General features: G+C 37.9%; 1 protein-coding gene across 1 annotated transcript in view; it reads left to right on the plus strand.

The window, feature by feature from the left end:
* The first annotated feature begins 6 nt into the window (after window positions 1-6).
* Rap2a (RAP2A, member of RAS oncogene family) overlaps window positions 7-14,047 on the plus strand; it is a 40,949-nt gene continuing 26,908 nt past the window's right edge. The window contains exon 1 of the mRNA XM_010630914.2: window positions 7-336. Coding sequence (XP_010629216.1) covers window positions 23-336 — 314 coding nt within the window. The 5' untranslated portion in view covers window positions 7-22. The remainder of the gene's footprint in view (window positions 337-14,047) is intronic.

The following is a 14,047-nucleotide window of genomic DNA, read 5'->3' on the forward strand; positions in this document are numbered from 1 at the left end:
CGGCGGCGCCCGCGGAGGGACGATGCGCGAGTACAAAGTGGTGGTGCTGGGCTCGGGCGGGGTGGGCAAATCCGCCCTGACCGTGCAGTTCGTTACCGGCACCTTCATCGAGAAATACGACCCCACCATCGAAGACTTCTACCGCAAGGAGATCGAGGTGGACTCGTCGCCGTCGGTGCTGGAGATCCTGGACACGGCGGGCACCGAGCAGTTCGCGTCCATGCGGGACCTGTACATCAAGAACGGCCAGGGCTTCATCCTCGTCTACAGCCTGGTCAACCAGCAGAGCTTCCAGGACATCAAGCCCATGCGGGACCAGATCATCCGCGTGAAGCGGTGAGCGGGCCGGGCGCGGGCGGGGATCTGTTCTAGGGAGAGGCCCAGCTCCGGGCTCACCATCCTCCTCCTCCTCTTCTCCTCCTCCTCCTCTTCCTGAATCTCAAATCGGAGCGCTTTGTTTCTCGACTAAAAAATTTGGTTGGCATCCCGTGAACCCACACAGCACAGCCCTTTGTCTCCTGGATAGCGGTAGCTGCACTGGTGCAGATCTCCGAGGGAAACAAAGTTTAAAACTTGTGGGAGGGGGAGGGGAGAGGTGTAGGGAGAGGGGAGCTGCGGGAGCCCGGCGGCCTTCCCCGGGTGGGACGCGCACAGATGCACCTTTGTAGCGTTTGACAGCAAACGCTGCACACACCTATGCTGTTCCTTGTGTCAGTTCGACAGGACTGAGGCCGTTCTCGTCTCAGAAGAGACTTCAGTTCGACCAAGGCATTTTGCAGAAAATGAACTCTCTAGTGCAAAACTTTAGAGACAGATTATCAAATTATCTGACGACAACGTCTCAGTGGGGCTGAGAGAGTATTGGCACATAGGGGCACAGATATACCCTTCATGCTGAAAGCACGAGGCTTAACTTTTTTTCTTTAATCTAGCCACTATCCCTCTTCTCCTCCCCCAAAAAAGGGATTCCTAGAAGTAAAGCAAGTTTCTTCAAAGGTTTGATCAAGTATAAACTAATTTAAATTTAGTGCAAAGAATTTCTTCCCCGATAAACCCTTCTAAAATACATTCTGGAAATATGGCTGATAGCTTAAATGGTCTAAGTTTTGATTGTTTTCTGTTAAATTGATGGAGTTTATTTTTCCCTATTATTTTAAGCTTTAGAAGTGTAACATGCCAGAATTTGGGTAGATTTATTTTCTAATTGTTCTTTAATTACTCGGGACTGTCTGGTCCTCATTAGTTAATGCTGTGTCATTTTCTTTTTTCCTGTTTTATTCTACCTAAAATCCTGAATTTGAAGGCAAGTGCTAAAGATGGTTGTATGTGTATTGTAGGTACACTAGTTTTAAAGTTTGAGTCTACCAGTTTCAGAGGGCTAGGATCAAGTCAGTTCTACTCAGGAGGTGCTAAAAATTTTGTTACAGGTACTGGGTTTTTAATGCAACATAGATCAGAAGGAAAGCCCTCTCTCCATTGCCCCACCTCATCTAATTGAGTATGCCTTTTAAAAGCTAAACTAAAAGCTTGATATTTCTTGTAGCAAATTGCAAATTGAAATACAGTGAATACCCTCATGGTCATTACAGTTTGTGACTCTAACAACGTTTTATTTCCCCAGTCTCATTTTCTTAAAGATGTTTTATAGATAAGACATGAACAATTTTGACATTAAGCTTAATATGTATATGTATGTGTGGATATATATGTATATAATATGTATATATATATATATATATATATATATATGACATTTAAGAGACTACATTTAGGTGACTCAAATTCTTAATTATTACCCCCTTCCCCAGTAACCTCTCAATTAAAAAACAAACAAACAGTCTCATTCATTGCCACATGGCAATTTTAGGCCAAATAATCTAAGTAAATATTCCAGCTGCCACACCTTCACCTTTGAATGCATACATATAAAAATGTAAAGCATGTATACACTGCTACAGGGCTAAAGTCTTGACACAAGCCTAGGGGAAAGAAATGACAAAATATTGGCTAGCACAGGCCACATAATTTTGTAGTTTCTTATGATATAGTGCCAATTGCTTTTCTTAGTAAGTACTTTTTTCGGTCCACAGGGTTAGCCTGTGTGTTGTTTGTTTGCATTATGATCCAGGAAACAAAAACGGTAAAATTCTACTCACACAGGTACCATTTTACTCAGTAGTCTCAGTTCTTGACATTGATTAGCTGAATTAGAGTTCAAAACGCTTTCACTGGAATTCAACTATTGTGTACATAAGAAACACTTGTGCCCTTCTATGTCTCACCATGATCTCATCTGGCTTCCCAGTCTATAGTGTCATGAAAAATTTAAATCTAAAGAGAAAGAGGATTAGCTGGAGATTACATCTATTATAATGCCATATATGTATAAGCCATACAATATTAGGGCAGATGTAAGAGTTCTTTAGCCTCTCCCACTGAGAGATAAAACATAGTTTTCAAATGAGTGAACTTCCTACTCTTTTGGGAACCAGATTTTAAAGAAACCAGTTGTAGGAGGTATGGGAATTGTTTCCTGCCCTTTGGCCATTGTGTGCCAGCTGGCTGCTTTACATATTTTATACAATGGTTATTGAAGAGATTTAATATTACTGTAATGCAGATGATACGAAAGTTCAGAAGGATTTGGTGGTATCTTACCCAAGACCATCATTGATGGAGAGGAGATTTAAACCAAGATCTGTGTAAATTATGTATTTTCTTCTGTACCAGTCTGTCTTTCAGCTTTCTCTACCAGTTTGTCTACTGGCCCATTCACTATACAGTCTTTCATCCAGGTCAGCACTGTTCAATAGAAATATAATGTGAACTAAATAGGTAACTGATTGTAAAAGTAATATAAACAAGTAAAGTTAATCTAAGTAATGAAGTTAACCCACTATACTGTAATACTGTCATTTCAATATGTCATCATTCAAAGTTATTAACAGGGTATGGTACTTATACTATCTTTGAAAGCTGGATGTGATACTTCGAGTACATCTTGATCAAACTATCCACTTTTTTAAGTGTCTCATTGTCACAGATGGTTACAGACCACCCAATTGAAGGGCATGGGTGTAAGATGTATATCGTTTGTGAAAATGCTTATTTCCATGAAGTAAGCTCAATTTCCTTATCTGTAAAATAGAGAATAGCATGCATCTTTCGGAGTCATTGGATTTAAATTAGATATTAAGGTGCCCAACACACTACCTGGTATACTGAAACTTTTCAGAAAATCCTAGTTGTCATTCCTTTATTAGTAATTTTGTTGGTCCTTTATTTTTTTGTGTGTGTGGTACTGGGGATCGAACTCCGATCCTTGCGCTTTCCAGGCAGGCTCCAAAACCACTGAGCTAAATCCCCAGCCCATGTTGGGCCCTTATATTTTACTCTTTTTGTTTTGTTTGAGTTTTGTTTTGTTTTGTTTTGTTTCCGTGGGGGACCAGGGATCGAACATAGGACCTTATGCTTGCAAGGCAGGCGCTGAAACCACTGGGCTAAATCCCCAGCCCTAAAATTTTACTCTTGATAAAATTGAAACTTTGGAGGAAATCACTTCCTTTAGTAGTTGTATTTTGAAATCCAAATGTAGAATAGGCAAGGTGAGACTAAAAATCAGTTGGGATTAAAACAATCCTTGGAAGATATTTTGTTGGTATTCTCATAATATTTTCCTATAAAAAGAATACTTTTCTTTTTAAAAGCAAGAAACTTTAAGCATAGTGCTGATCCATAGCCAAACAGTGAAATGGATCTTTTCATTGGATTGTAAAAATTTCAAATGTTTTCTCTTTTGCTCTTTAAAAATATAAAATTGGCCTGTACTCCCTTAAGTGTTTATAGGTACACACAAATGCACATAAGAGCACTTTGTCACAGGCACATGGACCAATTGAAAATGGTTATCAGGGGCCAGGATTTAGCTCAGTGACACTGTGCCTGCCTCACAAGCACAAGGTCCTGAGTTCAGTCCCTGGTACAGAGAGAGAGAGAGAGAGAAAGCCTCACAAGCAAGGTCCTGAGTTCAGTCCCTGGTACAGAGAGAGAGAGAGAGAGAAAACAAATGATGGTTATCAGTATAATTCTTACGCTTTCTTTAATTTGATTTTGGGTGAGATCACTCACACAGTGATAGAGGTACAGAATATATTTCAACTGTAACAAAATTAGAACTCTCCTGTTTTCATAATTGCTTCTCTCTTACCCATCCCAAGTTATACATAGTCCTGACCTGAAGTATCTTGGAATATGCTACTCAAGGCCCACTTGTTCTTAGGACAAAGCCCATTAAACCTTCATCGTGACCTTTGAAGCCCAGAATGCTTTTCGCTCCCTGCCTTTGCAGCCACACCTCTTGCAGTCCTCATATTCCCAGCACCTTGGCCATATTTTAATTCCCTAACCATCCTCTCTCCAGTCTCTCCTGTAGAAATCTTCCACCTTTTGGAAGAGTTAATTCCTACTCACTCCTTCACCCTGCTTAAAAGATTTTATTCCCACTTGAAGAAGCCACTGACTGAATTAACTCTTTCTATCTTGCATTAAAACAGTCTTGTGCCTCGTCCCTCTCTCAGCTATACAAACTTTCACCTTCAGTGCACTTTTGCCCTTTCCCTTTTCTTTGTAGCACTCATCAACATTTACTTGTTTAATTTATGTGTGGATAGTCTTTCTCACTAAATTTTAAGTCCATGTGGCTAGCATAGCTTCTGCCTCATAGGAAATGATCAAAATATGTCAAGTAATGTTCAGAAAGAAAAGTATTTCAGTTGTCCCTTAGTCTGTTTCCCCCAAACATTTTAGTGTTATAGAGGAGTTGGTTTTTTTAAAGTTGATTTTGCAGATGGAGGACAGAATCTTCCTTCAGTGCTAACTTCCTATGAGAGTATGTCTGAGTTGGGCTAACAAGGGAAGAGGTAAAGTTTAACATAAACCTCAAAGAATCAGAGCACATGATGTCTTCCAGATGGAGGAAATGGCATGGGAAATGCTTAGAATGTATTTGGGGTGTTAAGTAGACCAGATTGGCTACACTAGGAACTTACATAGTAGTGTGAGGGGAGGTAAGGTGAAAAAAATTAAAGCTAACTTACAGCAGGTAAAAGAATCTGGATTTGATCCTATAGTCAAGGGAAATAAAGTAGTATGGAAATGATTTGATAATTGGCTTAATGGTAATATGCCACTCAGTTTTATGACTAGAAGAATAGCTATAAATATTGTGATAATCCAGTATCTCTGTGAAGTGTAAAGATTCTCAATTAACATAATGTCTATAGGAATAGATAGGAAAGATGGGAGTTTTGTAAAAAATGAATTAGACAGTGGAAGAGGGCAAGGTCAAAAGTAACCTTGACATTTTTAACATAAGTGAATAGGATTATGGAGGAATTTCTGGGAGTGATTATTTCAGTCTGGGAGATGGTAATCATACAGATAGTTATGCCTAATAAGTAATTAGAATATTTGAATAAAGCGTTAAAGGTCAGGTTATATACGAACATAAAGATTTAGAATCATCTGCATAGTTCGAATTGAGAGAATAGATAAATAAAGAGTAGAAATGAATTGATATGGCCAGGAATACAAATTAGAAATGAATGAACATAGCCAAGGATAGTATTTGAGAGTTGTAACATAACTGTAGGCTAGAAGGCATGAAGTGTTTTAAGATTTGGGAGAAGTTATTGATTTGTACTACCCAAAAGTTTCTGCTCTTTAAAAATTATTATTAATATTTTCATAGCATTTAAGTGATCAGCTAATTGCCCTTTTCTCCTCAAAATCAGTAGCGATAAAACCTACTCTAAAACAGAAGCACATTGCTTATTGATATTTGCCCCATGACTAATTGATAATGTAGAACTGATACCACAGAATATAGTAAATGAGGTCTATCCCAAGTGAGTGAAACTTACGGAGCTTTTTTTTTTAATTAATAAGTACATATCATGAAAATGTGATGACTAAACCATATCAGTCAAACATAAAGAATTAGAGTATGGAGAAGAGGACTAATGGTAAAAGCTCTACCCATTTAAATATATATAAAACTAAGATTTAAAAACAAGATGGTTACAAAATAGCAAATTAGTGTTAAAACACTGAGTATAAAACAGTGCAACTAGTAAGTTAGGAAAGGGAAATAATGTGAATAGTAACAGTTATTCAAGTGGTCAAAAAATGAAATTTATTTTAAAAATAATTAGAGCTCAGTGTTTTTTGTAACTTTTTTAAAAAAACCATTTTATTGAACTATAACTGATACAATGCTGCATATATTTAATACATGCAACTTGATTTGTTTATAGATACTCATGAATCCATTAAATCTCCATCCCAAACTAACCTATAAACATGTCTGTCACTTCTAAAAATTTCCTTCTGCCCATTGGTAAGGAACCCTGGGACATCTGAATTTTCCGGTTCATAAGTGATTGACCTTTCAATGAGAATACCCCATGAGTGTACTTCAGCTTTGATTTCACATTGAGAGAGAAGATAAAAATACTCATAATAGCCCATGGATCTTCCGGTTTTAGCTCAGCGAGTTTCTAGATACAGTTCAGATGGTTGGGGCTCCTGGTGATCTCAAGAACCCACCATTTAACTCTCACCTGCAGTCACTGCTCATTACAGGTTATAATCACATCCTCTAAACCATGAATGGACACAAAAACCATGAGGAGCACAACTAACACTCCAGAGATCTTCATCACTTCAGGTCTGCGTCCAGGTTGCCACAGGAAACAGGAATCTAGGACTAGAATTTTTAAAGTTCACTTTACAGATAGGGGGATGATCTACCTTCAGCTCTAATATTCTGTGTAAATGCTTTTCTCTCGTTGAGAAGAGGAACTGGATAGAGTTTAATAATGAATCTTAAAGAATCAACAGCTTGTAACTTTAAGCATTTTCTCATTAAGATTTGATAATTGCATCAATAAACTATAATCAGAAGAATCATTATAATGATTTATTTTTTTAAGTAGAGGGGACAAAAACAATTTAAATAGGTAGCTCCCAACCATTCTTCTGCACATGGGCAAAAGATACCAGTTCCCCTTGCAATACTCTGGTTTCTCTTCAGATCGTATAAATCTTTCATCTTTTACCAATTCTCCTTGCATATTGAGAATCTAGCAAAAGCATCAAATGCACAGTTTGAAAGGTGACATAACTGTCATGACATTCAGGCCATTAGCAAGGGCATGGTGTTGACTTTCTAGCTATATTTTAGGAAAAATCATAAATTAGTAAGCATGAAGGAGGATGCAGAGGAACTGATTAAAATGTCTCTCGGTGACACTCCCAACAGAAAGAATGAACATAATTGGAGTTTTTATTTGCTAACTTTTTCCAGTAGTAATACACTTGAATAATTAAATTATAGGGGGAATTATATATGGCAGATTAAAGTATATATATATATTTATACATATTTGTATCAAAGATCTTTACTACAAAAATGTATATGATACTTAATTTACAGGAATTTTTTTGAGGCTATTTTAAATTTTATACTGCTTTCTCACTATCTTCAGAACCTAGGCCGTAAGGGAAAAATGAGTGACTTCTGTCTGGCTGTTCTTTGCTTCTGTTTTGACTTTATCCTATTATTTGTTCCACTTCTTTTTTTTAAGTATACCTGTACTTTTCAGGGCTATGGTATTATAAGAATTGTGAATGCTATAAATCTTTTGGGAAAATATTTGAATTTGAGTAGACTTTCAAAGAAGATAAAACTTACAGAGGATAGTTAACAAAAGTAAACATATAGACAGGATTTGTTTAAGCAAAGTGTGATGACATTTTAATGGTGCACAGAAATATGCCCTATATATTTTTGCCTTATATTTGTTAAATTGACAGTTGTGGATCATTTCATTAAAAAGTTCTAAGCTTTAGAACTAAAAATATACTTTTATGCTTTACCAGATCAAGTTGAGCTTTTTAGTAGAATATCAATAATAGTAATTCTGTGAGCTTGGACATCTGCAGTTCATTAATGTATGTAAGTAAAACATCAGTACAGTGGTACCTCCGTTCACAAATTTAATTCATTCCGTGATTCTGGGGATGATGGCCCCATTCTTTGTACAGGGAGGGTCACCATGGTCGTGTTCATTGCCCAATGTGAAGTTAACAAGTGGAAGCAAAATTTTGCTCAGTGCTTTTGTTTGTGAACCAAATTATTTGCAGACAGAAGTATTTGTGAACCTAGTACTGTACATTGGTAAAATTTGAAGAAATCAAAATATCTGAAAATGGAATAGTGTAAGTTACTAACATTGTATCATGGTATTTACTGAACACTAAATAGATTGAACTTTGACCACCAGAAAGACGGAAACCTTTTTGAAAATATTCTGTATAACCTTAATTTTTTCCTTAAAAAATAGTTTAAGTTGTAGATCGTTGCTGAGTATGTTCATCAGGGCAAGGTTATTGGGTGTCTGAATCAGTCAACACTGGTGTATACTGAGTCATGACTACATTTCTCATTGCTGAGGCAAAATACCTGACACACAAAATTAAAGAAGGAAAGGTTTATTTTAGCTCCCAACTTGTAGAGGTTTCGGTCCATAGTAAGCTGGCTCCAAGTTGGGGTGGCAAGACAGGAGAAACAGTTCATGGTAGACAGGAAGGAAGCAGAGAGCAACAAGACTTCCTTTCCCTTTTATTCTACCCAGGGTACAAGCCTATTTGATGGTGCTACCCATACTCAGTGTGGGCCCTTCCCATCATCCACACCTAGACCATTGCCAAACCAATCAGTAGACTAATCTAGTTACCACATCCTTACCCGATTATCACACACCCATGATCCAGCCGTTCTCAAAAGCCCCACCTGCAAGCTTTGGGGGACATTTTAGATATACAATGGTACCTTAGTTCATGAACTTAATTCTGTCCACAATTCTGATCAAAAACCAAATTGTACGAGAATCAAACCAAGTTCAATTGTTAGATTCAATGTTGACCTTCTGGGGAAATTTGATTTGGTTCTCATATAATTCACTTTGCAACCAGAATCATGGAAGGAATTAAGTTCGTGAACCAAGGTCCAGTGTAAACTATAACATTCCACCTCTGGCCCTTGAAACACTCATGAGCTTCCCTTTATGCATCTTAGAGATGCAGTCCATCTCTAAGATGTTGACAAAATCCTAACAGTTTCTGAACTGCTGAAAAGTCCAAGTTCAAATTCTTGAGATTTAAGGCAAACTTAAAGACCCTGAAAAATGAGAAGTTAAACACTTACAACATACAATGGCAAAAGATAAACATTCCCATTCTAAAAGGTATAAAAATAGCCAGACAGGGAGGAATGGGACTGTTGTGTCTTGTGTCTAGATGTCCTCCCCAAGCGTCATGCAGGTGGCCGAGTCTAGAATGGGTAATGCTGGGATTAAGGGCATATGATTACTAAATAGGTACATGTGGGTGATTGGTTTGGCACCGCCCTAATCCCAGTAGTCTGGATGGGATAATAGGGGCAGAAAGATGCAGTTAAATTCTCTTGTTGCTTTTGCTGCTTCCATCACCATGAACCGTTGCCTATCTGCCACCCTGCCTTAGAACCAGCTGATTATGAACTGAAACCTCTACTGAGAGCTGAGTAAACCTTTTCCCCTTTAACTTTGGGTGTTGACTATTTTGTCTCAGCAGTGAGAGAAAAGTAACACAGGGACCAAACCAAGATCAAAATCCAGCAGCTGGGGATTTAGCTCAGTGGTTCTGCTGCCTGCCTCGAAAGTGCAAGGTCTGGAGTTCAATCCCCAGTACCATAAAACAAAACAAAACAAAAGAACAGATGAGAAAAAAAAATAAAATAATAATAATTTTTAAAAAATGGCTAGGGATTTAGCTCAGCGGTTCGGTGGCCTGCCTCGCAAGCGCAAGGACCTGAGTTCGATCCCTGGTACCAAAAAAAAAAAAAATCCAGTGGGGAAAAACATTAAATCCTGTAGTTCCATGTCTAACACCCAGGACAATCTGAAAAAATGTGAACTCCAAAGGGTTTGGGTGGCGCCCCTGTAGCACTACCTGTGGTTGTAGCCCTCATGGCTTTTCTCTTAGGCTGGCTTTGCTCATTTCTCATGGCTTTCCTCAGACCATCCACATTCCTGGCTTCTCCAACCTTCAAGGGAGGTCTGCACTTTTGTCTTCACACTCATAGCTTCAAACAGTACCTTCTCAGAGCCACACTGCCTGGCCTCCTCGGACTTCTTCTGAAATCTGAGTGAAACCTTCCTGACCCCACAACTCTGGCACAATGCATACACCTAAAAGTAACGCCATGTGGTTGACGCCATGTGGTTGACGCCATGTGGTTGATGCCAAGGTCTGCCACCAATTGGAGCAGTAGCCAGGCTTCCTTCTCTCTTGGATATAAGAGTCTAGTGTCTGGAGTGCTGAGCACTCTGAATCCATTCCTGAGGAACAAATTCCCTATGCCTCCACCGTTCTGGAACCTGGTTCCCAGGCTCACCTCTGAAAGCAGTCTTTCACTTTTGCAGTTTTGAACCTGAGAAGCTTGGGGCTCTCCTTTTCTTCACATGTCTTTAGCAAACAAATTCTCTTCTATTTTGACTTTACAGATCCTAGGTTTATAGGAGCCTCCTTTCTGATGAAACTCAAAACTTTTAAAATCACTCATCTGTGCCATTTGTTCTTGATTCTCAATGTAGAGCTGGCTAAAAACCCCCTGACAAGCCCAGCATGGTGGCACATGCCTGTAATCCCAGCACTTGGGCAGATGAGGCAGACCAACCACTATGAATTCAGGGCCAGCCTATGCCACATAGTGAGTTTAAGGCCAGCCTGAACTGTATAGCAAGACCCTGTCTCCAAAAAAAAAAAACTGACAGCCTGAATGTTGAGCTGCCTTGAAATTTCCTCAACAAGATAAATTAGTCTACTGTCCTTATTCTCCTTCAAAATCTCACAGTATGCACAAGATGTAGACAAATTTTCTGCCTGAGCATAACACATATGGCCTGGACTCCCAACTGCCAGTGGAGTCCTTGTTCCTAACTGAAACTTCCTTAGCCTGGTCTTTTTCATCTATGGGGGGCGGTATTTGTTTGTTTGTTTTGTTTTTCACTCAGTATTCTGGTCTTCTGAGCTTCAACAAGAATCTCTCATCAAGTTCATTGTTACTGCATCTCTAAATCTTTCCAAACTCCTCCCACAGACCACTTATAAAGGCTTCCAAGTCACACAGTCAGGGAGTCATCACAACAACCCCACTTATCTGGTACCAGAATCTGTTTTAGTCACTTTCCCCATCATTGAGACACAATACCTAACATCTGCAACTTAAAGGAAGCATAACTGATTTTGGCTCACAGTTTGTAGAGATTTCAGTCCCTAGTCAACCAGCTTCAAGGCAGAAGAATGTCATGGCGCAAAGGCCTGAGCAGAGAAAAGATGTTCACCTCAGAGCTGGGAAGGAAACACCAGGGACCTGCCTTTTCCACCCAGACTCCACCTCCTAACAGCAAGTCAGCTATAAACCCTTGTCATGTGATCACCTTTGACAAACCCCACCTATGAGTGCATGAGGGGAATCTAGATATAAACGGTAAGAGTTATTATCTATCACAAAACAAAATATTAGAGAAAAATCTGTTTTCTCCGCTGGGGTGTTCATTCGGCAGTGGCTTTCACATATTGTTTTTTCCCTGTTAAGTTTATTGGTACATTTAAAGCAGACAGTACAGTTACATTTATCACTGGAATCTTGTACCTTTAAATGATGTCTTGGTTATTTTATCCCCTTACCCCTGCTTTCACATTTTTAACCAGGGCCATTGGTAAGAAATACATTATATTTAGGCATAAATACAAATAACTGAAACCAGTGTTTCATGAAACAGTAAACTTGCTTTGTCACCTGTATTACATTTGTATGTATTCTTTTCTATTTTATTCACTCTTTAAGTGCTGATCCACGAGGTGATCTCATCACACATTATTTGGAAGCACCAACCTGAGTCATTTTTTTCAAAGAACACTAACTAGAACTATCTCCTTAATATTTTAAAATGGATTATGTCTCTCCCGCTTTTCCAGTTTCCTACAATGCTATGCAATATTGTAAAAATGAAATCATTTCCTAATGTTCATTACTAAATGCTATCTCAATACAGAGAAAGATAGCATTTATTCACTGAACAAAAAGTGATGAAAGTATAACTTTTAAGAAAGAATTTAGTACTATTTGCTATGTATATTAGAACTGTGAGGTTGTATTTTTCTTGGTCTCATTCATTCTAGTAAAGCAGGATAGCCCACATCTTGTGAAAACCCAGAATAGAGCAAGTGATTATACAAGTTGAACATCCCTAGTCCAAAAATTTCAAATTCAAAATGCTCTTAAATCCAAAACTTTGAGTGCACCAACACGATGCCATAAGTGAAAACTACTATCTGATGGTCAAAATATAGGTGCATTAAAAAGGCTGTGTAAGGGGCCGGAGATTTAGCTCAGTGATTCTAGCACCTGCCTCAGAAGCACAAGGACCTGAGTTCAATCCCCAGTACCAAAAAAAAAGGCTTTGTAAAATTGCTTTCAGTCCATATATATATATAAAGGTGTACGTGAAAGAAACATAAGTGAAAGTCATGTTTAGACTTGGATTCCATTTCCAATATACCTTATTATGTATATTCAAATATTCCAAAATCTGAAATCCAAGCATTTCAAAAAGGAAAATCTCAATCTGCAGTAATATTTAGACTTAAATGCATGATTACAGGATCATCCATTATTACAACTAGTTGTTGAGGAAGTTTGTGAAAGTCTGCTGCCTTTGTCCAGAAGGGTATTGATTCAATAAAATAGATGAAGACAGTAAAATGAAGAAAACCATAATTATAGTATCTTCAAATCACTTGGTAAAGTTACCCAAGAGAATCATTGTGAACCTTTACTTAAAACATTTAGGAGCATTATTTTTCATGCTTTCTATCCCTTTAAAATTAATAATTCAAATGTGGAAACCCTACATCATATTAATAATTCAACATATATTAGTATTTTCTTCTTTAGTAGATGCCTTTTCATCTGTGAATGAAATATGAGTGTTTTTCTCAACAAATTGGTTAGAGAATTTTACTCTAAATTCTAAATATGTCTGTCCTTTGGTTTCTAATGAACTGGCTAACACAGGAATCCCACTCCCTTACCAGGGATCGAACTCAGGACCTTGTGATTTTTGAGGCAGGTGCTGCGCACTGAGCTAAATCCCCAGCCTTCTAACACAGAATTTTGATGAGCATGTTAATCATCTGTGAAGATAGTTAAGTCTTACTGTGGTTAAAGCTGAGCTCCAGCACTTACTAGTTATGTAATTAAGAGCAGGTTAATGTTTTCAACATTTTAATTTCCTCATTTTAATGTAGATATGATATAATAACTAATGATGTAATGAATATAATTTCTTTATGCAGTAATCCTAAACCATCAGTAACAAAAGTTTGAACAGAAATGAGAACAAAACTCAAGCGTTTATTTGTCTTTGTAAGATGGCACACTGCTATGTAATTTCTTAGGAATTAGGTTTAATTGCCTTTTTATATCTTGACAAATTACATACCAAATCTGATATCACATTTCCATTTTACCCATTGTGTTCTCCAGTTTTAAGCTACAGCTCTTAAAACAGACCTTGAGAGCTTTGTGCCTTGGGTCTTTGCCTGTCCTTAGGGACCTAAACATATTGGCTTTAAGTGGTGGCAGTATGTTTTTGTGGCTCACAAAAAATTGCAGTAACTTTTAGTACATGTACTTCAAATATAAAAATGGTATAAAGAAAGTAATCAGCATATAATAATATTTGTTAAACAATACTTATCTTAAAAATACTGGTAGTGATAATAGACCTTTTTATTAATATCGAAAATTATGCATGAGGGCCAGGGATTTGGCACACTGGTTCTGCCACCTGCTCACAAGCTCAAGGTGTCCTGAGTTTGATCCCCACTACCAAAACAAACAAACAAAAAAAGGCAAAAAAAAAAAAAAAAAAAAAAA

The sequence above is a fragment of the Fukomys damarensis genome, unplaced genomic scaffold, assembly GCF_012274545.1.
Source record: "Fukomys damarensis isolate Sample0158 unplaced genomic scaffold, DMR_v1.0_HiC HiC_scaffold_6, whole genome shotgun sequence".
Classification (NCBI taxonomy): Eukaryota; Metazoa; Chordata; class Mammalia; order Rodentia; family Bathyergidae; genus Fukomys; species Fukomys damarensis.